This window comes from Tyto alba, unplaced genomic scaffold (genome assembly GCF_018691265.1).
Source record: "Tyto alba isolate M040663 unplaced genomic scaffold, T.alba_DEE_v4.0 Super-Scaffold_5, whole genome shotgun sequence".
Lineage (NCBI taxonomy): Eukaryota > Metazoa > Chordata > Aves > Strigiformes > Tytonidae > Tyto > Tyto alba.
Window position 1 is genome coordinate 720,511 of NW_024881326.1, and position 25,866 is coordinate 746,376.

A 25,866-nucleotide genomic window follows, 5' to 3' on the forward strand; every position below is an offset into this window, starting at 1 on the left:
GTCCTCGCCTCGGCTTTGCTCTGCGGGTTTTGGGCCAGGCCCGCGGCAGCTGCGGGTCGTCGGAAATGGTTTCCTGGTCGCGTCTCCGGGACACAGTCCAGACGGATCTGTTGGGTCCATCAGCTGAGCTTCCTTTCTGGGCCAAAACCTCCCGTTCAGCTGACGCCGGGGTGAGCCTGGGTGGGGAGGGTCCCTTCTGTGTGCCGGCTCGCCTGCAGGCATCGCCGAAACGGGGAGATGAGGGGAGATGGGATTCAGGTCCAGACTCAACTTTATGAGCCTCTTCTGCCTGCTGTTGTGGTTCACTGCACCCTTTTTGTTGCATTTCAGCGCTGCTGGAAGCAGGCGGCTCAGCACTGATCCCCCGGGGGGGCACTTTGACCGGGGATCCCCAGTTCCCAGTGACTGCAGGAGCCTTCCTGCACCGGTTTTAGGGGGCTGCACTCCCTTTCGGAGCTGCGTTGGCAGGGGCAGGGGGAGCCGTGCAGCCCCCTCGGGGCACCCTGGCTCTCGGGGTGCAGCAGAGGGGAGGGCAGACCGCGTCGCTGCCCCCTAATCCGGATTAGCCCCTGCGGTCCCCCCAATTCCCCCCCTGCTCCACAGACCCCACAGGGAGGAAGCTGGCTCCCCTCAGCCCACTCCCCTGTGCCCCTCGCTCCCGCCAGCCCTGTGTGCTTCAGGCTGCAGCCCCCCCACCCCACGAGCATGGGGCTCTGCCGTGGCCGCCCACCCGGGTACGAGGAGGGTCCTTCAGTATCTCCCAGCTCCTGAGCCCGTGGGTGTTTCTGTCCCCCCCCCTCCAGCCTCAGGGCCTGCCCCTCTCCACTCCCACCGCTGGCCTCGCACTGCTGTGTCTGTCTGTCTCCCACCCGGGAGGTGACCTGCGTGGCTGCCCCGCCGGTCCCCAGCTTTCCCCCCCCCCCCCCCGCCCCCGGGATGCCCGTTTGGCCCCGGGGGTGGGGGGCTCCGAGCCCAGGGGAGTGTCCGGTGCGTGGGGCGTGCCGTTGCTGGTGCGTGGGGCGGGGCCGGTGCGTGGGGCGTGGCCGGTGCCGGTGCGAGGCCGTGTCGGTGCCGGTGCGTGGGGCGGGGCCGTGCCGGTGCGTGGGGCCGTGCCGGTGCCGGTGCGTGGGGCGGGGCCGGGGCCGGTGCGAGGCCGTGCCGGTGCCGGTGCCGGTGCGTGGGGCGGGGCCGGTGCCGGTGCGAGCCGTGCCGGGGCCGGTGCGTGGGGCGGGGCCGTGGCCGTGCCGTGCCGGGGCCGGTGCGTGGGGCGGGGCCGGTGCCGGTGCGAGGCCGTGCCGGTGCCGGTGCCGGTGCGTGGGGCGGGGCCGGGGGCGGTGCCGGTGCGTGGGGCGGGGCCGGTGCCGGTGCGAGGCCGTGCCGGTGCCGGTGCGTGGGGCGGGGCCGTGGCCGTGCCGTGCCGGGGCCGGTGCGTGGGGCGGGGCCGGTGCCGGTGCGAGGCCGTGCCGGTGCCGGTGCCGGTGCGTGGGGCGGGGCCGGGGGCGGTGCCGGTGCGTGGGGCGGGGCCGTGCCGGTGCGTGGGGCGGGGCCGGTGCCGGTGCGAGGCCGTGCCGGTGCCGGTGCGTGGGGCGGGGCCGTGGCCGTGCCGTGCCGTGCCGGTGCGTGGGGCCGTGCCGGGGCCGGGGCCGGTGCGTGGGGCGGCGCGGCCCCATGAGGCGGTGAGGCGGCGATGGCGGCGGGCGGCGGCGGGCGGCCGCCGGGCCCCGACCCCTCGCTGGAGCCCTACGTGCAGACCCGCATCTTCAAGATCATCGTGATCGGAGACTCCAACGTGGGCAAGACGTGCCTGACCTTCCGCTTCTGCGGGGGCACCTTCCCCGACAAGACCGAGGCCACCATCGGCGTGGACTTCCGCGAGAAGACGGTGGAGATCGAGGGGGAGCGCATCAAGGTGGGTCACGGCGGCGCCTGCGCCCCCCCCCCCCCCCCCGAGCGCCCCCCGGGGCCACCCCCAGGGGGGGAGCAGGGGGAGGTTTCTCTCCCCGCGTTGCGGAGATGCTGTCTGAGCCCGGCCCTCTCGCCTCGGTGCTATTTATGGGGTTGGCAGGCGGTGGGAAACGGCAGCTTGGGGCGTGGGGGGGGGGGGAACGCTGCAGATGTGCCCCCGCCAGCCAGCACGGCCGGGGCACCGGGGGGGTCCGGCTCCCCAAGCTGGGCCGAAAGAAAAGCAAGGCTGCGGGGAGCCGGGGGAAGGAGCTGAGCGCAGAACCCAGCGTGGTTTGGAGGGGGGAGCGGATGGCTGGAGGCTGGCAGCGGCTGCGCTGGGGGGCCGGGAGCTTTGCAGGGGCTGGGTGCTGGCGGCTTGGTGGCGATGCTGCTGCCGGCGAGAGCTCTGGGAGGGCGCGATTTTGGCAGGACTGGCCTAGGGTAGAATCATCCGCTGCGCGGAGGCCGGCGTGACGCCTGGGAGAAACGCATCGGCCCGAACCCCGAGAGCTCCGGCGGGTGGGGGAGAGCCGATCTGCAAGAGCAGCAGCAGCAGCGGCAGCGGGTGGGATGCGGGTTGGGGTGCACTGCCGGCAGCAGAGCCCGGCCTGCCCGGGTAGGTGGGTCAGCCCGGCGGGCGGGGGGCGCAGGGCTGGCGGCTGGGAGAAGCAAATATCGCTGTCTTGCTGACAGATGGGCGATCAAAAGTTGAGGGGCTAATCACAATGAAATTAGAGCTGCTATGGGTGGGTAAGAACTTCAGTTGTGCTTTTAAACTCTCCGCGGACGTTCCTCTCTCATTTAAGAGGTGCTCATTTTCCCCCAGCTCTGTCCCAACGCCCCATAGCGGGGTTGCTATAAGCTGTAGTGCAGGCTGGCACGAAGCCTGTCTTACTGCCACTGACCAGGGAACATTGCCAGGGTTCCTACCTTTGGGTGTTATTTGTGCTCCAGCAGGCAGGAGTGGGAGGCAGCGCAGCAAACTGGCTTTTTCTTGGGACCGTGTGTCCAAGGGGGAGGTGAGCAATGGGCAAGGCACCCTCCCCTCCTGCTCTGCCCAGACGGGAGAGACCGGCCGAGAAACCAGTGAGCAGCAGCTCTTCTTTGCCAGCTTCCTTCCCCTCTGAAAAGACTCTGGGGCAAGCATTGTCTCGGTGGGGTACTGGGCGATTTGGATTAACTCCAGACGCTTGTTTGGAAATGGCCAGTTCCAGGCTTCAAGATATTACCTACAAGAGCCAGGAGAACACACAGAGTCGCCGCGTAGCAGCAAAGTGTGGGGTGGCAGGGACGTTCTGGGGGTCACCTGCTCCAACGCCCTGCTGAAGCAGGGCAGCTCAGGGCCCACTGCCCGGGTGGCTTTTGAGCGTCTCTGAGGCTCCACCACCTCCCCGGGCAGCCAGTGCCAGTGCTCGCAGTGAAAGGTGTTTCCCGATGTTCAGAGGGAGCCTCCTGTGTTTCAGCGTGTGCCCGTTGCCTTTGGTCTTGGCACAACGCTGAAAAGAGCCAGGCTCCCTCCTCTTTGTAGTCTCCCTTCAGGTATCTGTATACATTGATAAGATTGTCCCCCCTCGAGCCTTTTCTTCTCGAGGCCAAACAGTCCCAGCTCTCTCAGCGTTTCCTCGTAGGAGAGGTACACTCCAGTCCCTTCATTATCTTCATGGCCCTTCGTTGGACTCTCTCCAGTCCATGCCTCTCCTGTACTGGGGAGCCCAGAACGGAACACAGCACTCCAGGTGTGGCCTGACCAGCGCTGCACGAGGGGGCTGGATCACCTCCTTTGGCCTGCAGGTGATACTTTGGCTAATGCAGCCCAGGACACCATCCACCACCCTTGCTGCAAGCGCACGCTGCTGCCTCACCTTCAGCCTGGTGTCCACCAGGACCCCCAAAGCCCTTTTCTGCAAAGCTGCTTACCAGCTGGGCAGTCCACGGCGTGTACTGGTGCCCGGAGTTGTTCTTCCCCAGGGTCAGGATTTGGGCACTTCTCTTTGTTGAACTTCATGAGGTTCCTGCCAGTGCATTTCTCCAGCCTGTTGAGGTCCTTCTGGGTGGCAGCACAACCATCTCGCATCCCAGCCACGCTCCTCCCAGCTTGGTGTCATCCGCAGGCTTGCTGAGGGTGCAGTCTGCCCCACCATCCAGGTCATTAATGAAGATATTGAACAGGACTGGACCCGGTATTGACCCCTGGGGTACGCTGCTAGTTACCAGTGTTTGACTAGATTTTATGTCACTGACCACCACCTTCTAGGCCCAGATGTCCACCAGATTCCAATCCGCCTCACCGTCTGCTCATCCAGCCCAGGAGCTTGTTGGCTCCTCTGTCACTGGGGTCAGGAAGTTGCCACCAGTGACAGGACCAGGGCCTGCAAGCGTGAGGCTGCTCCGATCTGTCTTCGGAGCACCTCATCCGCTTGTTCTTCGTGGCCAGGCAGCCTGTAGCAGGCCCCCCAGTCAGCGTCACCCGTGCCGGTCTGCTCTTTAATCCCCAAGCTCTCGGGTGGCTCCTCACCCATCCCCATGCAGAGCTCCATGCTCTCCCGCTGCTCTCACACAAAGTGTGGCTCCCCCTCCTCGTCTTCTCTTTGCCCGGACTCCCCTGCCCGTACCACTGTGTTAATTGTTGGGGTTTTCTCCTTTGGTGTAGGATTAGGTGGACAAATGCCCTGATCTGGTGGAAGGATGTTGGTGAAACGAGGATGCTTTGCGCGGTTGGTTTCTGTTAAAGGAGACTCGAACTCCGTCGTGGGTTACTCTAGGATTGCAACATTTTCCCAACAGTTTCTGTGGTGGGGGGGATGGTGGCTGAGAGCATCGGGAGGAGGCTGAGAGGCACGGAGCCGTGCTCCCTGGTCGAAGTGCTGGTGTGACCTCTCGTGCCAGATGAGCTCGGCTTGCGTGGTTGGGTCACCCAAGCACGTGCCTTGCCCCATTCAGCCTTGGGCACCATCCGTGTGGGACGTGTAGCTCACCTGTGGTTCGTCTGAGAAGAGGTTGCCTCTCCCCGCAAGGCTCGCCTCGCCCGTGCCCGGCCTCCGGGCTGCGGCTCCGCTGCCGGGGGTGGAGGAGCGGGAAGCCCTGTGCCCCCCCGGCAGCAGGCCCTGCGGCGGGGCGGGCGCTCAGCGCTCCTGCGGCCCTTCTTTCTCGCCTGCTTTGCCTCCTAGGTGCAAGTGTGGGACACGGCCGGGCAGGAGCGGTTTCGGAAGAGCATGGTGGAGCACTACTACCGCAACGTGCACGCCGTCGTCTTCGTTTACGACGTCACGAAGATGGCCTCCTTCACCAACCTCAAGACGTGGATCGAGGAGTGCAACGGGCACGCGGTGCCCCCCCTCGTCCCCAGGGTGCTCGTGGGGAACAAGTGTGACTTGAAGGACCTGATCCAAGTGCCATCCAGCATGGCCCTGAAGTTCGCCGACGCTCACAACATGCTTTTGTTTGAGACCTCGGCCAAGGACCCTAAGGAGAGCCAGAACGTGGACGCCATTTTCATGTGCCTGGCCTGCCGGCTGAAGGCGCAGCGCTCGCTGCTCTGCCGGGACCTGGAGGGGCGGCCGGGCCAGGCCCGCCGGCTGGAGCCAGCGCACGACGCCGGCGGGAAAAACTCCTGCCCGTGCTGAGCGGGGCCCCTTCGCCCGCTGTCACGGCCCCCCAATAAAGGCTCGGCCCCCCAATAAAGGCTCGGCCCCCCAATAAAGGCTCTGCCCCCCCGGCCGCTCTGGGTCTTGCTTTGCGCGGGTCGGGTCGGCTCGGTTCAGTTCGGCCGCGCTCGGGCTCGGTTCGGTTTCGGTTCGGATAGTCTCGGGTGTGCACTCGTCTCTTTTCTGTTCGGATGATCTCGGGTTTGGCTCGCCTACGCTCGGCTCGGTTCGGCTGTACTCGGGTCGGCCGGCGGCGGCGCGGCGCGCATGCGCGCGCATGCGTAGTGGGCGGCGGCGGCGGCGGCGACAGCATGAAGTAGGTCTGAGGGGAGGGAGCGATGGCGGGGCTTGGCCTGGCCCGGCCCGGCCCCTCTTGCTGCTCCCGGGGCTGACGGTGCCCTCGCCCTCAGCCCCCTGACCAAAGTGAAGCTGATCAACGAGCTGAACGCGCGGGAGGCGGAGCTGGGCGTGCAGGAGGCCGTGTCGTGGCACGCCGAGTACAAGGACAGCGCCTGGATCTTTGTGGGTACGGGCCGGGGCCGCGGGGGGGCCGGGCCTGCACGGTGCCCCCTTCCCTCCTCTCCCTCCTCTCCCTCCTCTCCCTCCTCTCCCTCCTCTCCCTCCTCTCCCTCCTCTCCCTCCTCTCCCTCCTCTCCCTCCTCTCCCTCCTCTCCCTCCTCTCCCTCCTCTCCCTCCTCTCCCTCCTCTCCCTCCTCTCCCTCCTCTCCCTCCTCTCCCTCCTCTCCCTCCTCTCCCTCCTCTCCCCGCAGGCGGGCTGCACTACGAGCTGACCGAGGGGGATGTCATCTGCGTGTTCTCACAGTAAGTGCTGCAGCCTCCCCCACCCGCCATGCCCCTGCCGCTGCCCGGGCTGCTGAGAGTGTGTTGCAGGTATGGGGAGGTCGTCAACATCAACCTGGTGCGGGACAAGAAGACCGGAAAGTCCAAAGGCTTTTGCTTTCTGTGCTACGAGGACCAGCGGAGCACCATCCTCGCGGTTGACAACTTCAATGGGATCAAGGTGGGTGAAGCAGGCTGGGACGCGGCTCAGCACCGGCCGGGAGCCCTGGGCAGCGTGCGGGGAGCCGGGCTGCGCCTCCGCGAGCAGCACGGCTCCCCTAGGTCAAAGGGAGGACGATTCGTGTGGACCATGTGGCCAACTACCGGCCCCCCAAAGACTCCGATGACTTAGATGATGTCACAAAAGCCCTCCACGCAAAGGGCTGCGGAGTTAAAACGCCGCCTCATACGTCGTCCGATTCCCTGTCCGAGGATGATGACGTGCCTGTAAAGAAGCAAAAAGGTGAGCTGTGTTCCGGCCAGCCCTGACCCCAGGAGGGAGTCAGGAGCCTCAGCCTTGTGAGGGCCCTTTGCTCGGGGGACCAAGGACGTGTGTGCTCTTGAAAAGAGCCACAGCCCGATGTCCAGGCTTTACGTCGTGATCTCCTGAGGGGTATCCAAGTGCCTGGACCTAGCCCTTGTCTGTGAATGTCATCCCCCAGCCTCTGAAGAGCTGTAACTTGCAGACAATAATAGCAATTTTCCTGGAAAAAAGTCTGCCAGGCTGCAGTTACTGCAGGGGGGGAGCAGCGCTGCAGGGGGTGGGCAGAGGGAAAGCTTAGGAAAAGCACCGCTTAATCTTAAAATCTGCTCTTAAAAAAGCACCACTTAATCTTAAAATCTACACCAAAGCAGTTGTGTAGAGGTGTGGAATGACCATTCTGTGGCCTACGAAAGATGGCTGAATTGAATAGCACATAAACCTGGCAGATCTGGATGAGGTTCTGTGGCTGCAGACTGAAACCAAAGGAATTAGGGAGAGTTGGCCTAGATGACCTTTAAAGGTCCCTCCTGACCCCAACTATTCTATGAAAATAGACTGATAAACACAGTAAAAGTGAAACCATCCGCGTGCCTGAGTACCTCCTGTTCTCAGTGGACGCAGCAGGGTTTGTTGCTCCGTTATCTTTCATAAGATACCCCCAGCAGGCGGGTATTGGCAGCAGGGATTTGGGGCCAGCTTGGAGCTACAGCTGAGCCCTTGCGCTGTCAGGGTTTGAGACGTGTTTTCACTGTGATCCCACATCTGGAGAGGAGCTCAGCACCGTGTTGCCTGGAGGGAGGACACGGGATGGATGAGGCCTCAGCGTGGGATGGAGGGGCTGGCATCCGGCTTTGAGAGATGGGTTGGAGGAAAGAAAGCAGGCAACAGAACTAAGGGTGGGGGAAGAATGTTGCTCCAGAGCTCTGAGGAGATGCACAAAAATGAGGCAGGGGAGGGCGAAAAGGGAAAAGAATCGTTGGGTCTGGAGAAGAGAATTTCCACAGAGTGGACACAGTGTTGTTCTTGTGTGGACGTGGCTGAGGAAAGAGAGAGAAAGGACGGTGCTTGAAACTCTGAGCTGTGTTGAAGTGCCTGAGGGCAGCCTTGCTGGGGAGGTGACGGTTAAAGGAAGGCTCAAGCTGGGGGAGAAAAGTGGTTGGGGGTGGAAGTGGAATAGGATCTCTCTGAGTGGGGGGGCAGGGTGTGTGAAGCTCGGGTGGAGGGGGTAGAACTGAAAATGGGGGTGGGAGTTGGAAAGGCAGAGCTTGGCGGGTTGAGGCGATGCTTGCAGGCCTGCCTGTCCTGAAAGATGAACCTTGCATTTCAGATAAGGAGAAGTGTAGACAGGAGAGGCAAAAGCAGAGCTCGCAGGCTGTGAAGAGGGCGGTGTCCGCAGAGGAGGCGCACCCCAGGATCAAGATTAAGAAGGAGAAGGAGGACCCCGGCTACGAGCGCTACGCCAGCGGGAGCCAGCAGCCTTGGAAGGGCTCGGAGAGGAAACCCGTGAGCAGGACGCAGCGAGAAGAGGAAGAGCGGAGGCACCAGAGGCCTGCGGAGAGGAGCGGGGAAAAGAGCTGCCAGGACCAGAGGGGACAAAGCGGTTTGTGGGAAGAGAGGGAGAAGAGAGAGGAGGCTGGCAGGAAGGGCGACGGGCATGGCAGCCGGCGGGAAGAGTGTCCTGAGGGCAGGCGGTCCCGGGAGCGCGGCGCCAGGGAGCCCCATCCCAGGCCCCGGGAGCGGGGCTCTGCCAGAGGCTCCAGCCGCTGCTGAGCCCGGGGGCTGCCCCCAAACCTGCTCAGCACCTCCCGGGGCGGGGGGGGGGCCACCGTGGCTGGACCCTTTGCCCCCTGCAGTTTCTCATCCCGGCCTCGGCCGGAGATGGGGTTCGCTGCCTCTGTCAGCCCTTCCCGCGGTGTTGGGGCTTGCAGGCGTGCTGTGCCACACAGGTGGAGCAGGAGGGTGTTCTCCTTCCCCAAACTGCCCAGTTCCCCCAGCCCCGGGGGGCGTCCCCCTGCCTCGCAGAGCTGGGCCAGGTGTGTGGGCGTCTCCTCGGCCTCACACCGGCTTCTGGGATGGATCCCCAGAGCTGTGCTGCTGCGGCTGGGCCCTTTACTCCCTCTTGGTTTGTTTTAAAACAATTTTTAATAAAAACTACCTGTTCAGCAGGCGCTAGTGCCGGGAGCAGCATTTCCCTTTCACGGCTATGGGCGGGGGCGGGGGGTGGGGGGCTGGCATGACCCCCCAGTGCTGGGTGTGCAGAGGGGGGTGCGGGGTGCTGGTTTTTGGCCAGTTTGGGTCACTGCCCGCACTAACAACCCCTGCCGGGCTCTGTCAGGGCAGCTGCCGGGCTTGACCCCGGGGCCCTGAGGGCTGGGGCGGGGGGGAACGGGAGCGGGGGGCTGCGCTCTGCGTGGGGCTGTCCCACGCACCGACCCCGTTCCCGGTTTCCCCATTTCCCTTTTCCCCAGGCACCGGCCCCACTCCTGCTGTCCCTGAGCCCCGTTCCCAGTTTCCCCAGGCACTGGTCCTCGTTCCCGGTCTCCCCAAGCACCGGCTCCCCACTCCTGTTCCTGACCACTGGTCCCCGTCCCCGGTTTCCCCAGGCACCGGGTCCCGTTCCCCACTCCGGGATGGCGAGGCGGGGCCGGCGGGTGGGGCGCTCCTCCCCCCCCCACCCCCCCCCCCGCCCTTGCTGTCTCGGTTCCGGTTCCGGTGGCGGTTCCGGTTCCGGTTCCGGTCGCGGGTGGGCCCGTGTGTCCGGCCGGCCCCGCTCCGCCATGCCATGTCCGCGCTGAACTGGAAACCCTTCGTGTACGGCGGGCTCGCCTCCATCGTGGCCGAGTTCGGTGAGGCGGCGGGGGGGGGGGGGCGGTGGCCGTGGCCGTGGCCGTGGCCGTGGCCGGCGCTGACGGCCGCTCTCCCCACGCAGGCACCTTCCCCGTGGACCTGACCAAGACGCGGCTGCAGGTGCAGGGCCAGGGCGCCGATGCGCGGTTCCGCGAGGTGCGCTACCGCGGCATGTTCCACGCGCTCTTCCGCATCTGCCGCGAGGAGGGCGGCCGCGCGCTGTACTCGGGGTAAGCGCCGGGACCCCCCGGGACCCCCAGACCCCGGCGGCTGCGGGACCCCCGACAGCAGGACACGGGGCTGCTCGAGCGGGGCCAGAGGAGGCCACGGAGATGCTGGGGGGCCTGGAGCAGCTCCCCTGGGGGGCCGGGCTGAGAGAGTTGGGGGGGTTCAGCCTGGAGAAGAGAAGGCTCCGGGGAGCCCTTCGAGCGGCCTCCCAGGGCTTAAAGGGGGGGCAGGAGAGGTGGGGGGGGACTCTGGGTCAGGGGGTGGGGATGGGATGAGGGGTCACAGTTTTAAACTGAAATTTAGATGTAAGGAATAAATTCTATACTGTGAGGGTGGTGAGGCACTGGAGCACCTTGCCCAGAGCAGCCGTGGCTGCCCCCTCCCTGGAAGGGTTCAAGGCCAGGTTGGACGGGGCTGGGAGCCCCCTGGGCTGGGGGAAGGGGGCCCTGCCCGGGGCAGGGGGGGGGCACTGGGGGGGCTTTAGGGTCCCTTCCCACCCAAAGCACTCTGTGATTGCGTGCGTTGCACAGCAAGGCGCAGGGCTGCGCGGGCGCCTGCCTCCCGCTCTGGAGGCTGCGTGGGGACAAGGCGAGGTGCTCCCGGGGGGGGGGGGTTGTCCGGGCTCTGCCCCTTCCACTGCGGGTGTTGGTGGGGGGTGACTCGTGCCAGGCTGCCAGCGTGCCACGCTTTCGGTTGTGTCCCCCCCCCCCTCCCAGGATCGCCCCCGCCTTGCTGAGACAGGCGTCATACGGCACCATAAAGATTGGCATTTACCAGAGCCTGAAGCGGCTGTTTGTCGATCGCCTGGAAGGTCAGTGGCAGCAAACGTGTCCGTACAGGCACCTCTCGGCTCGCCAGAGGCGCGGTGTCAAATCACCTCCTGCTCCCCGTGCTGTGCAGTTTTGCTCATTCCTCTCTCTGTCCCTCCCAGCTCTAGATTCCCACAGAAACAGGGGGTTTGTTACTTCACGCTCTGGTTTTGTTTGTACAGCGATAGGTTGCAATACAGATGTGAATCTCGCTGTGCTTGGCCAGACACCTCTCCTGCCAGCCAGGCCTTTTCTTTCCCCAGCCTTTATCTCGGTTTTTGCAATGTCAGAGCCAAAAAAAAAAAAAAAAAAGGTGTCATTGTCCCAGGCTCATCTTTCCTTTCTGGTCAGTGTCAGGGAAGACACCTCGTCCCATCTGCACGTCGGGTGTGATGCATGGATTGAAAGCTCCGGTAGCGAGTCTCTCCTCCCCGGAGCCTTTGAGCCCTTGTGCCTGAACGCAGCACGTCTGGATAGAAATGGCAAGTTTCACAGATTCTGTGATTCTGTGAAATTGTGCTGTCCGGCCCTTTAGCTTTGGCTCCAGCCCGGAGGAGGGGAACCGCGGGTGCTCGTCAGCTGTGCCCCTCCGGCAGCGAGGGGCGTGCGGCTCCTGCCGAGCGCGCGGAGCAGCAGAAGCCTGCTACGTGGTCCCTGGAGGAGCCCCGGAGCCTGCACGCGCGGTTTTAAACCCCGGCGTGACACGGGTGAATGTGGTAACGCCGCTCCGACCTGGGAAGGCGTGCAGGGAGGCTGGAGGACGGGGGAGCGCCGCGCCAGAGCGCTTTTTTCCGGGGGCTGCTCGGCTCTCCAGCGCCGCACGGCTCCCCTCGCTTGCTGTCGCAGCGTTGCCTGCTCTTGTCTGAATGTTTGTCTCCCTGCAGGCCTGGGGCAGCCAGTGGCCTGGTCTCCTCTGGGAAGTGCTGTGGTCAGTACCAGCAAAGGGCTCTGCCTTTCCCCGACGTAACCATCACCCTAATATCGGGCCTGGAAGTCTGGGATTATTCTGCCCGCCCCCCCCTGGAACTAATTGCGTCTAACTTTCTCTGCCTGGGTCGCCTCTTCTCTGTTTTCTCAAGGTGGCTGCGTGTTCTGAGCGCGGCCAGCTGGGGCTCCAGATCAAAACAAATTGCTGTCAGATTGCCTTGAGAAGCGTTGGGTTGTCCCTCTCTGCCTTGGCTTGTCTCCATTGTGAGAAATGCATCACTGGACACTGAAATCTCAGCTGATTGTCCAAAATTTTCGCGGATGGCAGTCTTTTCCCTGTCTGATCAGCTAGGCTCATCAGCAAGAGCCGCTTCTCTCTCAGAGCGTGTTGCCGAGCGTTTCAGCTCCCGCTTTCTGGCTCTGGCCGGTGTGGGGATGGATCTGCCGTGGCCAGCCCCTGCTCGTGCAGCTTCACCATGTGATTTGTGAACCGAGCTTCTCCGCTCTTCCCCGAGCTTCTCGCTGCTTCGGTACCATCTGTGCGCCTTCTCTTTAGATCTTTAGGATCTGACTTTCTTTTCTGGGTTGCAGATGAAACGTTGCTGATCAATGTAATCTGCGGCGTGGTCTCGGGGGTGATCTCCTCTGCAATTGCCAATCCGACGGATGTGCTGAAGGTGAGGATTGTACCTGGCCAGAGGCAGCTCCTGCCTGGCTCTGGTTTGTTGTGCGTTTGGCCGCTGCTTTCCAGTGAAGGTGCATCTCTCCCGGCTGCGGTGCGGTGCTCTGTGAGCCACTGCTGGCAGCAGTTCTGCTAATTTGGGTTTTTTTTTTTTTTATGGATGGGAACAGAAGCCCAGAGCAGTAAACAGGTTTCTAAAAATGCAGCTGTTAAAGACCATGAAATCTGTTACGGCGAGGGGCGGAGGCTGTGTTGTTTTAACTGGGTGAGTGGGGTGGTAGCCGGCTGCTCATCAGACCTTCTCGGCTCCTTTCCCCGCGGTCCCTGTGCCGCGCGTTGCTGACGCTGCCACAAAGCCCTCCCTGTCAGCAGGAGTGACCAGAGTTCGGTGGGGACTGCCTGGTCCCCTGCGGTCCCTGCTGCGGGGTTCCTGGGGTCAGGGTAGCTCCGCTCTGAGCCAAGGGAGCCTGGAGAACTTCCCCCTGTGCAGACCGGCCTTCTCAGACTGGTTTCCAGTGCCCGTTGCTTCTCTGTCTTGTCTGAGCTTGGCTCTGTGCTTCCGCCCCGGCACCGTCCCTGCTCCTCGCCTGCCGGGGAGGGCGCGGGGGGAGCGGCGCCTGCTCCGACCTGCTCTCCTGCTCTCCCTGCCAGGAGGTCGCTGAGCTAGTCTCTGCCCTCCTGGGCTGGTGCCGATGTCGTCCCGCTGACTCTGGCCTTTCTTCCAGATCCGAATGCAGGCTCAAGGCAGCTTATTCCAGGGTGGCATGATCGGCAGCTTCATCGACATCTACCAGCAAGAGGGTACCCGAGGGCTCTGGAGGGTGAGCACCAGCTGCTGGGACCCCCTGCCACTAGTAGCAGAACTCACAGCTTGTTTGCTACACCCGGGTGCAGCTCGGGGGGAGAACTGTGAACCAAGGGTGGTAGGAAAGTTCCGCTTCTGGTTACGGGACGGACAGAGGCACGTCTGTGGCGGAGGCTGGGTCCGTGCTGCGGCAGCATCAGCGCTGGCCCCGGCAGGCCTGGTGTCTGGGACTGGCGCTGGGGCTCATCGGGTTTCCAATACCTGAGTGTCCCCTGAATGGGACCAGCATTTGGGGCCGGATCCTCCCCGTGGCCTGCCTTAGGGGGGCTGCTCAGCCTGCTGTGTCTTGGACTGCGTCGGAGGTGACCCTGCGCGCAGCCAGCAGGGCAGTTTTGCCTGCCTCTGAGGGCGAGCGGCTGAGCACCTCCTCACCTGGAGGAGGAGGAATTCTTCCAAGTGACTTGAGAGACGCTAATGACCAACAGTAACTTTCTGAGGTTCCAAAGGGAGAAATTTGCCCCACGTCCCCACTTACCCCATCCTTGAAACCTGCCCTCCGAGCATGCAAAGAGCAGGACAGAGTGGTGGCTTTTGGGGAAGCTGGTGATATAAAGCTCATGGGCTTGAGGACAGATGAGAGTTACCAGTGCTGAAGCCTTACTGTTTGGATCTTAGTTTTTGTTAGAGAACCCCTCTTTGTCCTTGCGTTACAAGTCTTCCATACGCTCGGTTACCCAGCAGTCTGCCGAGGTGCGAGGTCGGGTGGGGGAACTACAGAATTCCAATGCTTTTTTCCAGGCAACAATCTGATTTCTCCCTCTTATGGTCACTGAAGCCTTTTTCAGAAAGATAGCTTCACAGTGTCCTGTGTGGGAAGGGGAGGAGTCATCAATCAGCTGCCAGCGTTGACACAATATTTACTCTGAGATTATTTCTGCTCTCTAAAGACACACGAGGAGAAAAGAGACTAGAGAAGAAATTAAACCCTCTGTGTTGCTGCTGTGTGGTGCAGACAGGACACGGGGCAGCCAGGTCAGTCTCGAGGTGGATTCCAGTGATCAAGCTAGTCCTGCTGCTCCCCGCTCTGGGACAGCCACTGTCTCCTCCCTCCCGTCTTCCCTCACCTTGAGGCAAAGATGTTCACGCTCAGCAGCCTCACCAGTTCTGGCATTTATCTTGTGGGGATGTTTGTGCTGGCCGTGCCAGGACTGGGTTAGGCAGGAGCCCGTCAGGCGCTGCGTTGGGACAGCGGGAGCCACCCACCTGAAAAGTGCTTTTACTTCTTACAGTGGCTTTGGTTTTGTCTGGCGGGAAGCTGGCTGCCCTGATGGGCTGGCTCATAATTTGTCCACACCGAAGGGTCGCTCCCAGTCCCAGGGACCAGGGGGCTCTCTCGTGACACCGTGGGTCTCCCTGAATTACTTGGATGGTGTTGCAGTTCCTGCGAAATGGCCCAGCTCTGCATTGCGGCCGTGCTCTGCAAGCCAGTAAGAAGTGGCACGTGTTTTTATCTGGTTGCTGGTGAGGGGTTTGCTGGGATATTTCTGAGAAGGTTCCTGGTACCTCTTACCTAAGCTCATAGCTGTTCCAGTAATTGTCTTTCCAGTTCCCAGATCAATGTCTTGTTGGCAGCAGCTCTTTCAATACATAAAAATCTCGTAAGTTAAAAACCTAAATGAAGCAGACTGTCTGCTGTTGTGTAGCAAGGAGGACCTGGAGCCCCACCGGGCTCTGTAAAGAGCTGCTGCTGCTCTTGTGGTGCAGAGTCTTCTGGTATCGAGTTCAGTGGGGGGAAGACGAGTGGATTACTGCCCGAGAGGCGACAGAGGCAAGGAGAGAAGCGGCGTGTAGTTAATCTAGCTGGAGTAACGCTGCCAGGGCGGAGGAATCCTGCTTGGCTTTGGAGCACAGCTGGGAGACATTCAGCTGGTTTCTACCTGAAGAGCTACAGCTGCCAGATAGGGCAAGGAGGATACAGGGCAGATGCTGTCAGCGAAAGGCTCCCGAGAGGAAGCTGGGGGGAGATGTCGTACTAGCTGCTGTCCCCAGGCAGCAGCTGGCGCGTGTGACTGATGTCTGTGCTCTGCAGGGTGTTGTCCCCACAGCTCAGAGAGCCGCCATCGTGGTCGGGGTGGAACTGCCAGTCTACGACATCACCAAGAAGCACTTAATTCTATCAGGCCTGATGGGCGACACCATCTTTACCCACTTCGTGTGAGTATTTGCTGCAGCTGCTGCGCTCTCCAGGCTTGGGGCGGGGGGTGAGGCAGAGGAGCAAGGTGGGGGTTGGGGTGAGACCTCTTTATAGAGCTGCAGAGAACAGGCTTGGTGCTTCTGAGGGATCTGCTGCGTGGACTGGAGCAGCTCAGAATGACCAGCAAGCGTACTCAGAGAGACCGCCCTGGAGAAGGAGCCTGGCAGGAATCCCGCGGTGACGTGAAACGGGCAGAAGTGCTGTCGCCCCACCTCAGTGCCCTGGCACGAAGGAGGCAGGGGTCCCGGGTGCGTGACTACCTGTAGCAGTCCGTTGGGAGAGCTGCTCCCGCCCCAGGTCCCCTTCTGCACAGACACTGTCACCTTGCGGCCGTTGCCGCAAGAGCTCTGTGAGACAAACGGAGACTGGCAAAGCTGACGAGACCCTGAGCAATCTGACCAAGACTGGAAGTCAGCCCGCTCTGAGCAGGGGGTGGGTTAGAGGCCTCCCAAAGTCTTTTTTTCACCCACAATTTCCTGTTCTTCTGGCAGACACTTTAGCTGGAGGTGCTGCAGTGCTTCTGTTGAGTTTGCCTGCTGTGGGCTGAAGGTGACGAGCACTATACGTGGAGGGAGGAGCCTAGCAGCTGCATGCTCCCTCTTGCTGCCTTTGGTCTTCCTCCCTCCTTCCCTGCCCTGAAGAAGTGTTTGCTCTGGTGAGAAGGATGTGTGCTTCCAAGAGGCTGCCTTCAGGTCTGTGTCACCTTGACAGCACCCAGGGACGCTTGCTGAGCTGCAGGCTGGCCCTGTGGAGACCCAGCGGTGGGCTCTGACCAGGGTCTTGATAAGAGAGACGAGCGTTTCCCACCCCCTCCCCTGAGCTCTCTGGGGTCCTGAGGTGGCATGGTTCCTGCCTCGGCCTCTTTGCTGGGTGGGAGCAGGCAGTGCAGCGAGTGTTTATTGCTAAATGCCTTTCATGAAATCCAGTGAAAGATATTCTCTTGTGCTTGTGCAGTGGCCTGCCTGAGCCGGAGCGGCCGTGTTCAGACCTGTCCCTCTCTCCTGTTTTGGTGTGTACGCAGTTCCAGTTTTACATGCGGGCTGGCTGGGGCCATTGCCTCCAACCCTGTGGACGTGGTGCGGACACGGATGATGAACCAGCGGGCGATAGTGGGCAGCACGGAGCTCTACAAGGGCACCCTGGATGGCCTGGTGAAGGTAAGGAGGCGAGAGAGGCGGGTGAATCCCTGTCTTCGGGAGGCTGGCCGGATTCCAGCGCCGCACGCCACTGATGGGAGCAGTTAGATTCTGCAGCGACAGAGCGTGCTTGTGAGGGAGCCTTTCAGACAACCCGGAGAAGTCCTAGGGTCACTTTCTATTGTCAGCTTGAGCTTCCTCCCAACCTTCGGGGACAAAACTCTGTCGGTGATGCGGTTTGATTAGGTTCATGTACTGTAAGTGACACTTCACACGACTTAACCTCGTCTCCACTGGCCTCTCTGCTCACTGCAGCAGCTGTAAAGGTCCGTTACATCCCACGTGGTTTCAGGGAGATGGGCAGAGCGTGGCCTTGGTGTGTCTCATCATTGATCTGTCTCTTCTCTCCCCTCCCAGACGTGGAAGAGCGAGGGCTTCTTTGCACTCTATAAAGGTTTCTGGCCCAACTGGCTTCGGCTCGGTCCCTGGAACATCATTGTATCCTTCAGTGTGCTGCTGGGAGGTTGTGGCTGGGGACAGGCAGGGGCAAACCGAGCTGTGAAGGGGGGTGCAGAGCAGACGCCTGGATGGGGCGCCTCCTTGGCGTCCCCGCAGCAGCCCAGAGGCAGCTCCCTGTGCCGCTTGGACAGACGTAAGCTGTGGTGTGGCTGCTGCTGGTTCAAGTGCCAAAAAATGCCGCTGGTTGTGGCTGCTGCTTCTGACAGCTCCGTAGGTGGCCGGTGCAGGGACTTGCAGAGGTTTCCTGTCGAGTCCGTGCTCTCAGGGGCTCAGCTTGGGACTTGCCCTTCGTCCTGAGCTCGGGGAGGTTGCGCTTCCCGGGTCGGCTCCTGTTCCCCGAGGGATGTTTTGCTGCTCTGACGCTGGTGCTGACCTGCTCTGCAGAACCAGCGCTGCTGTGTTGCTGTACTAGATCCTTCTTGCCTTCCGAAACTCTGCGGAATTGATTTTAAGGGAGTCCCAGTCCAGGGTTAGAGCCGCCTCCCTTTCCCAGTGGTCCAGGCAAGCCTGGGCCAGTTTGCTTCTGGGTCAGTCGTCCCCCTCCCGGTAGCTCCCGCCCCAGAGCTCTCTCCTCTACCTGTGCCGGTCCGTTTGTGCTGCCTGGAAGAGCGGCTTCCCCACGCTGCTCAGCCGTGCTGTGCTGATGCTCTCTCCCTGCCCTGCCCTGCCAGGCGCGGGCCGGTCACGTCGGGAGGCCGGGGGCAGCTGCCTTGCGGGTTTGGCCCGATTCCTTGACGTTCCTTTCAGTTTTTTATCACATACGAGCAGCTGAAGCGACTTCCATTCTGACAGCTGCCTTCGTTCCATGAGAGTCACCTTCAAGACTTGCAGCAGAGAGCTTTGCTGCAGCATTCCTCTTCGTTTCACCATCCCCATGAAGTTTTGGTACACGTGGGTCTGGGCTCCCCCCCCCCCAAACGCATGGTCCCTGGAGCATGATCTGCCTGGTGGGACTGGGAGGCTGACGGCAGGGGCTGCATGTGTTTTCACACGGAGGCGAGTATTAATGGTGAGCAGTGTCTGGGCCTGAAGCGATATCTTCTGTGAAGATCTGTGCATTCCAGTGGCCTTTGGGTGCAGCTGTGGTTTGTTGTTTGGCTCGTGTGCATTTTTCTGCCATGCTTGCAGGGTGAGGCTGGGAAGGGGTGCTGCTGTCATATTTTCTTGCAGAACTGTAACCTCATTAAATTATTTATTGTCTGGATGGCTTGAGTGTGTGTTTGTGCAGATTTACTGCAGGTATATTCCAGAGCAGATGGTGTCTCTGCCCTTGGAGAGAACAGAAGCTATTTTTTCAGCACACTAAATATATCTTTTTTTCCCCATATATATATATAAAAGCAACCTTTAGGATTCATGACAGTAGAAATGTTTCTAAAGCAAAGTTTAACGCTTAGTGTCAGAAAACTGCTGTTGTACTCTCTGCTCAGTTTGCAAAACCTCAGTCTTTTCACCTCACTGCGTATTTTTGGTCGTATCACTTGTAAAGCAAGGTAACGTGATTTCAGGCTGAACTCGGCTGTCCCGCTGCTTTAAAGCGGTGGCTCTAACATTCCAAGCTCTAAGCAGAACATCGGGCAAGACACTTTGGTCACCCCCTTCTGTTTTGATTGTGCATGGCTGTGAAAGTGAACAACTCTCATGCTCCTACTCCCTTTCCTCTATGGGGTGGCTTTAGTTTGGCTGAAGGGCGATGACTGCGGTGTGCTGGAAGGGCCAGTGGCTGATGGATGAGGAAGAGGAAGAATTCAGATTTCAAATCTGCTGGGATGTTTGAGAAGGAGCCAGCAAGTGTGTGGACCAGGACGCTGGAGTTAGCCTGGTCTGTCTGGGTTTCCAAAAGGCTTTTGATTAAGGGTTTTATGCAAGACGTCTAAGCAGCGAGGCTGGTGCAGGGCAAAGGGGAAATGCCTGTTGGGGTCCAGTAAGGGTCATGGTTGGAAGTACGCGGGGTTGTAACGGGGAAAGCGGGCGGTGTTTTGCTGCAGAGGGGCACGGTGAAGGAGAAATACGAAGCTGCACAGCGGGAAGGAGGAATCGCTGCCAGTGGTGGCTGCGGGGCCAGCTGTGGTCTCACAACCCAGACGTGGCTGCTGCGGAGCCACGGCCCGGTGACACCCCCACTTCTGTCCTGGCGGGGTGGGATGGAGGAGCCCCCCCGCGGATAAACTGCCTGGGCAGGGTGAGCTACCGCAGCGCTGCGCGTGGGACAGGGCGAGGGAGGCACCGGCTCCACGCTGGCCTTGTGCCTTCTCCCCAGCCGTGCTGCCCCTTCTCCGCTCTGTCTGACCTCCCCTCCGCTTTGAGCTCGTGCCCTGGCGCTTGCACCCTCGCCCCGTCGGGGCTAAGGCTCCCCAGAGGTCTCCCTTGGCAAACAAAAGGTGTAGGGCCACCAGAGCCCTTCCCGTGGCCACTTGCGGTGCAGACCCGGGGTGCTCCCCGCTCCACAGCTCCATCCACAGCGGCCACAATTTGTACCTCTGCTGCATCCCTCCTCCCTGCCGCAGCGCCCGCGTCCTGCCCCTCGGCCATGTCCTGCCCTGGGCCCTGCTCTCGGCCTCGCCCCGTCCGCTCTCAGGTTACTGTTTGACAGAGGAAGGCTTGAGCCTGCCCCGTTTCCTGGCAGCGCAGATTTTTCCAGCTCATGAGGCAGGAGAGGTGGCTCGTGGCCCTTTGTCTAAAGGGATGGAGCAGCGGCAGTCACAGCCATGGGAGGGTGACCCACCCCACGGGAGCATAAAGGATGTGGCAGTGGGTTCCTACGACTCTGTAATGCACAAGGATGCGGAGGCTTTGTTTCTGTTAATTTCTGTGTTGCCTTACTATTAGTAAGTTAAATATTATTAGCAAGGCAAGCAGGAGTATATATAATTTTTTTAAGTATTAGTAGCAAGTATATGTATTTCCTTTAAAGTATTATGGTACAGTTCATTAAACTGCTCCCAGGAGTGAGGTCAGTCGATGACAGATGAAGTCTCTCTTTGGAGATGATCCACGTCACGGAGCCTGGGGTGAGCCAGGCGTCCCCGGCGGGTCCGAGGGATTGTGCAGAGAGATTCTCACAGGTGGGGTTCTCGGAGAGAGCGGGGCTCCTTTTGGGTAGGCAGCTGGTTACTTTTACGTGGATCTATAAGCAGGCAGAGGACACCAGCTCCCAGAACAGCCGTTGCTGACCTCTGCTCGCTGAGGAGGCCTCTCTGTAGGTTATGGCAGTTTCTTTGTTTCGGGCTTTTCGAGGGTGCCCGGGCTCCCAGCTGCGCTCACCCGTTACCAGCACCCGTGTCGAAGCAGGACGCCGGCTCCGCTCGGCTGCGGGACGTCCACCACCCCGTGTGCCATCGTGGCAGCTTCCTGCCCAGGCGCTCGCGGCTCAGCGCCCTGCTCCAGGGTTGTCTGGAAACGTGGCTGGAGGGGAGGGACCTCCGCGGGCACGGCGGGTGCTGTGAGTGCACCGGTCCCTTCCCGCCCGCAGAGCCGGGCTCCCCAGCCCCGAGCGACGCCGCTGCAGCCAGGGCTCGCCGCACCGGAGAGCGAGGGCCCGCGCTCGCTGCTGCCTGGCTGCCGAGCTGTGCGCGCCGAGAAGCCCCAGGTGAGGGATGCCCTAGAGTCGTGCTGGGGACCTCCTCGGGCTGTGGCCCACAGGGGGACAGCCATGGCTGGCTCAGCCCTGGGGGTCATCCTCGCCGTGCTGGCCGCGCTCATCATCACCACCAACGCGCTGGTGGTCATCGCCCTCCTCCGCCTCATCCAGAAGAGCGGCTCCAAGGGGCTCTATTTCGTCCTCAATCTCGCCGTTGCGGATGCCATGGTCGGCTTCACGGTTGTGGGTCTGGTCATGGATGAGTTTTCCCAGCCCTTTTATCCTCCCCAGATCTTCTGCATCCTGAGAATGGCTTTCGTGACGTCCTCTTCTGCTGCCTCTATCCTATCCCTGATTCTGGTTGCGTGCGACAGGCACCTGGCAATCAGGAAGCCTTTCCACTATTTCCAGCTGGTGACGGGCCTGCGGGTCGGGGTGCGCTTGGTGGGGCTCTGGCTGGTTGCTGCCATCATCGGCTTCCTCCCAGTCCTCACCCCCTGCTTTCAGAAGGTCTCCACCCATGAGAAGTGCTCCTTCTTCGGGGTCTTCCACCCCACCTACATGCTCACAGTCTTCTGCGTCGGCTTCTTCCCAGCGCTCTTTCTCTTCATTTATCTCTACTGCGACATGCTGAAGGTTGCCTCTGTGCACGTGCAGCATATCCAGGAAGTGGAGCACGCAGGGCTGGCGGGGGGCTGCCCCCCATCCCGCACCACCAGCGACGTGAAGGCCATGCGCACCGTCGCCGTGCTGATCGGGTGCTTCACGCTGTCCTGGCTGCCGTTCTTCGTCGCCAGCGTCGTGCAAACGGTCTGTGCTGAGTGCTTCCCCTACAAAGTCATCGAGAACTACCTCTGGCTGCTGGGACTGTGCAACTCCCTCCTGAACCCCCTGCTCTACTCCTACTGGCAGAAGGACGTGCGGCTCCAGCTCTCCCAGCTGGCCGCAGGCGTGAAGAGGAAGGTCCTCCTTCACCTGGGGAACGGCTGCCGTTTCCCTGACAGGGGCACCAAGTCTCTCCCCACTGTGTCCTGCCTGCGGCTCCAGGACTGACACGGTGAGGAGCGGCTGTCACCGGCTTTCCAGCTCGTCTCCTGCATCGTGACCATGAACTTGGGGCTCTCCAGCTGTGGAGATCACAGACAGAGTGGGACCAATCTGGACGTTAATTCCCAGTCACCAGCACAGCCAGATTCCAGCCTTGACCCCAGAGCCACAGCACGGCCCGTTTTGCACCAGCCCCAGGCACCCCAAATTGCAGGTGCGTGGCGCACGCTCGATTCTGCCTGGAGAGCCTCCGCAAGAGCAGCCTTGTGTCTGCTGGGACCAAGCCCTCAGCGCTCGCTCTGCGGGCGAGGATCCTTCACCCATCGCTGCCCGCCTGCCCCTGCCCAGCCCTGGGATCCAGCTGCCCTCCCCTCCGCCCGCAGCGCCAGCTCTCTGGGTGACGAGCGCCGGGGCTGCTCGCACAGCAGTGGCTCGGTCACCTTTAGGCTCCCGGCCCGGGTGGCAGCGGCTGGGAGGTGTGTGCGTGTCCGAAATCTATCCTGGACCACAAGCGCTCCCAGTCGCTGCCCTTCCTAAACCGAACTCATGCTCCTAGAGCTGCAGCCCGGGCCGTCCCCCAAACCCATCACCTCCGCTCCGGGCTGTGCCCACCCGAGGCAGAGGCGAGGGGTAACGGGTCTGGGGTGGGCTCCTGCTGTTCCACAGGAGCTGGCAGGGCCAGCGCAGAGCAGCCCCAGGCGCTGAACACCGGGCAGAGCTGCAGGGCAGCACGGGTTCTGCTGTTGCTGTTTGGCTTGGGCTGTAAAGTGAGTTAATGAGTAACTGGCTGAACGCTGAGCCGGGGCAAAGGAGCGGGAGGACCAGCTGCCTTGGAGGCAGGGGAAGCCCCGGGCGGGAGGGCTGCGTTGTCCCACCAGGACTGTAGGGCTGGATGTGGCTCTGCAAGGGTCCCTGATCCCATGGGAGCACTGCTGCGCGCCTTGCCACGCTGCAGCCAGCGCCAGGCTGCTGACCCTGCCAGGGGCTATGATGCTGCTTAATTGCTTCTCATAAAATCATGTCCGTTTAATCCACAGGGCAAGAAAATTTCCCTTAAAAGAGGTTTCTTAGCTAGGAACATACCCTAATCTGACAAGGAGGGTGCTGTGCTTAAACCAGCAGTTGTTACCGGTGGGGTAAATGACAGAGGTGGAAGACATGAAGGCTCAAGACTGTGGCTGGTACGCACCCAGAGCCTGCCTTGGTCCTGAGGCCTTTCCCATCCTACCGCAAGAGGCAAAAATAAAAGTGCCTTTAAAAAAACCCAAACCACAGGGCCCTCTGTGGCATTCACCTCTGCGTGGGAAAGGCCCCAGACCAAACCCCACGCAGCGGATGCTGCTCCTACTTGTACAACGTGGAATGAGCCTGTGAGAAGGGCCCTGGGGAGCAGACCTGGCTCTGGGGGTGGACCGTGGCCTCGCAGGTGGATCTAGTAGGCGGATCCAGTCTGACTCAGTTCTGGGGATCAACACATCATCCGCCTGTACGGTACGTTTGCTGCCTGTTCTTGGTGACGCCTGAGCTCCACCAGCTGTTGCTTTGTGAAGCCGACCCGCCCTCGCTGAGCCTCTGATGACGCCGAAGCCATCCTCTGCCTCCCTCGGACATGCCTCCCGCAGCGAGCGCCGCGGGTGGGGACCCGGTGTGAACGTGGGCGCTTTGCACGTGGGCCCCTTGCTGCTTCCCGAGCTTGCTGCCTGCCGCCTCTGCCGCAGTCCTGCTGCCTGCGGAGCGGGGCCAGCCCTCGGCAGCGTTTGTGCCCGGGCACAGAACCAGGTGAGGCTGCAGCTCCGGGCCAGTGTTAGCCACGGGAGCAGGAGCCCTGGCCGTGTGGGTCTGCAGTGACCCCATCCGCAGTGGGGATGGCGGCTCGGGCAGCCTCCTCAGTGCCACGGGAACACTTCTGCCAAGCTGCTGTGCGGGTGGAGGGCACGGTGCAGCTTGAAACACAGCATCTCCCTGCAGCGGAGGATCCCTTGCAAAGCATCCGCGCCCTCGCACTGAGCTGTGTCTCTTCTCTCCAAGCCCTGGGCTGGAGGGGATGCTCGCAGGCTGGAGTGGATGCTCGCAGGCTGGAGTATTTGGGGCTCCGTTCCTGGGAGGTGCTTCCAGGCCCCGCTGGGATGGTGTGGACCAGCAACTGTTTCTCATGAGGCCCTGCCTGCTGCCATCTCTAGTCCTTGAGAGGATCTGTCCCCCCCGGCTCTGCCACTGCTGCTCCAGCCAGGCGGTGACTGCGGGTCCCCAGCACCCTGTGTCACCCAGGCGCTGCAGGGAGGCCACAGGAGCATGGCTGGACGATTCAGAAGCCGGGGGGGGGGCTGAGGAGGGCCAGGTTAATCCTGCCCCAAGGGGAAAAAGAGGGAGAGACAAAGAGCACTCCCCCTGCTCGCTGCCCTTCAGCCGAATAAACCGCATTTCTCTCAGCCTGTTCTCTACCGCCGGTGAGCCGGGGGGGGGGGCCGGGGCTGCAGGTGTTCTGAGGGGGGAGCCGCCGGGGCCGGTGAAGGCGGGCAGGGCATCGCCCCGCTGCGGGGGGTCTACCGGCCTGCCCGGGGTCTCCAGGGCTGGGCCCAGTGGCGGGCGGGTAGGCCGCAGAGGGCGGCCATGGCCCCGGGGGCGGCGGGAACGGCCGCTCACGGCCTGCCCCCGTCCCGGCGTGCTGTGCGCGCAGCGCCCCGCCCCCTAGCGTGGCGGCGGCCAATGGGTGGGGGCGGCGGGGCGGCGGTGGGCGGGGCGAGTGCGGGCGGAGGGCGGCAGCGGCCGGGCCGGGCGGTGAGTGAGGGGCCGCGGCCCCGGGCGGGAGAACCCCCAGAAAACCCCCAGAAAACCCCCAGAAAACCCCCAGAAAACCCCCAATCGACCTCGAACGGCGGCACTGGGAGGGCCCCGCGGCTGCCCGGCGGCGGCTCGGGCTCAGGCCCGGGTCTCTGCTGCCGGTTCCCCCCCCCCCCGGTTGGTGAGGGGCGGCAGCGGGCGCGGAGCCGGCGGCTGAGGGGCCGGCCTGCCCGCCGGGGCGGCCCGGGGCCGGCGGGGAGGCCGCTCCCGGTGTGTGGGGGGGTGTCTCCGGGCTGTCGTCGGGGCTCGGGGGTAATTAAAAGTAATTAAAATGTGAGGCGGGGGGAGGAGAGCGGGGGGAGGAGTTGCGTTTACTGGCCGGACTGGCCGCTTCTGGCGCTCCAGGAGCGGTTGGTTTGCACGGGGAGGGGGGGGACGGAGGTGGCAGCAGCTTCTCGCCCGCCGGGTGTAACTGGTTGAGTGTTGTTGGTTGTGTTCTCTCCCAGCCCGTCCCTGGGCAGGCTCAGCCCTTGCCCTGCGCTGTAACTCAGCCTGTTCTGGGTCCGTTCTGCTCCAGCCAGACCGTCCGTAGGATGTGCCGTTGGGTTTGGGCACGCTCGTACCAGGAACCACAGCTGCCGGTGGGCTGTGACCCTCCCGCAGCTCCACACAAAGATCTTTTGACTACGATTCATATATATGTGCACGAACACATTTATTTGGTTCCTCAGGCGTCATGTTCGAATTTCTTTATGTGCTTCTCCCTGTCTTAATTACTTTACTTGTAGATTGGGTGTGTGTGCGAGGTCCAGCTGTTAACAGCGACGTATATACAGATCACGCTGCGTAGGAATGCTTTTGTTCTTTGGTGCCACATGTTTGTCACAAACATGTTACACAAACGTGTTGGCCCTTGGGTAAATTACTCATTAGTCCACAGGCTTTCTAGCTCCCCCATACTTCACTTGCACAGCTACAATAATCAGACACTGTATTTTTCCAGCCTGCAGAATGTTGCATCAGAGCCGTGAGATGGTGGATAAAATGCTAAGGCAAGCTGTGGTAGGGTTTTTTCCGTCAGACTTTCATTCCTTCTTACTCCAGCCTTTCGCCTCTTTCTCACTGTGGAAGCTGACTGGTTGTTTTTTCTGTTTCTTAATGTTTTGTTTGAGGGATTTCGTGACATCTAATTAAAAAGCCCCCTGCCTTAAGTTGTTGAAAGCTCTGTCTGAGCGGCTGTAAGGTCAGGTTTCTTAGCTTAAGGTCATGTTTTTGGTACGGGTGACTTGAGCTCGTGGAAAGGATGAAGTTCAATCTCTGAGTAATTTCAAAGATAAGG

At 61.7% G+C, this 25,866-nt stretch overlaps 5 protein-coding genes across 8 annotated transcripts in view; all 5 read left to right on the forward strand.

Moving 5' to 3' along the window:
• The first annotated feature begins 1,538 nt into the window (after positions 1-1,538).
• Positions 1,539-5,661, forward strand: RAB33A (RAB33A, member RAS oncogene family). Its single transcript, XM_042807149.1, has 2 exons — positions 1,539-1,909; positions 5,112-5,661. The coding sequence occupies exons 1-2, from the start codon at positions 1,688-1,690 to the stop codon at positions 5,565-5,567; spliced, it is 678 nt and encodes a 225-aa protein (XP_042663083.1). The 5' UTR covers positions 1,539-1,687; the 3' UTR covers positions 5,568-5,661.
• Positions 5,662-5,863: 202 nt separating this feature from the next.
• RBMX2 (RNA binding motif protein X-linked 2) lies at positions 5,864-9,079 on the forward strand. The gene is made up of 6 exons (XM_042807146.1): positions 5,864-5,904; positions 5,999-6,114; positions 6,359-6,410; positions 6,480-6,609; positions 6,711-6,891; positions 8,240-9,079. Exons 1-6 carry the CDS (start codon positions 5,900-5,902, stop codon positions 8,680-8,682), a joined length of 927 nt encoding a protein of 308 aa, XP_042663080.1. The 5' UTR covers positions 5,864-5,899; the 3' UTR covers positions 8,683-9,079.
• A 553-nt stretch (positions 9,080-9,632) lies between these two features.
• Positions 9,633-18,323, forward strand: SLC25A14 (solute carrier family 25 member 14). Of its 3 annotated transcripts, XM_042807147.1 has the most exons (9): positions 9,633-9,758; positions 9,842-9,989; positions 10,704-10,798; positions 12,315-12,400; positions 13,131-13,226; positions 15,300-15,424; positions 16,486-16,621; positions 17,018-17,098; positions 17,867-18,323. In XM_042807147.1, exons 1-9 carry the CDS (start codon positions 9,695-9,697, stop codon positions 17,906-17,908), a joined length of 873 nt encoding a protein of 290 aa, XP_042663081.1. In that variant the 5' UTR covers positions 9,633-9,694; the 3' UTR covers positions 17,909-18,323. The 3 variants fall into 3 exon arrangements, 2 of the variants coding, with proteins under 2 accessions (XP_042663081.1, XP_042663082.1); XR_006166932.1 differs by lacking the exons at positions 17,018-17,098; positions 17,867-18,323 and adding an exon at positions 15,956-16,156 and having other exon boundaries at positions 16,486-16,589; XM_042807148.1 differs by lacking the exons at positions 17,018-17,098; positions 17,867-18,323 and adding an exon at positions 15,956-16,119 and having other exon boundaries at positions 16,486-16,592.
• A 2,448-nt stretch (positions 18,324-20,771) lies between these two features.
• GPR119 (G protein-coupled receptor 119) lies at positions 20,772-21,752 on the forward strand. Its single transcript, XM_033008530.1, has one exon. It carries the CDS (start codon positions 20,772-20,774, stop codon positions 21,750-21,752), a length of 981 nt encoding a protein of 326 aa, XP_032864421.1.
• A 2,735-nt stretch (positions 21,753-24,487) lies between these two features.
• Positions 24,488-25,866, forward strand: part of ENOX2 (ecto-NOX disulfide-thiol exchanger 2) — a 48,682-nt gene continuing 47,303 nt past the window's right edge. For both annotated transcript variants that reach the window (XM_042807210.1, XM_042807208.1), the window contains exon 1: positions 24,488-24,524. The gene's annotated coding sequence lies outside the window, so the exon portion shown is untranslated. The remainder of the gene's footprint in view (positions 24,525-25,866) is intronic.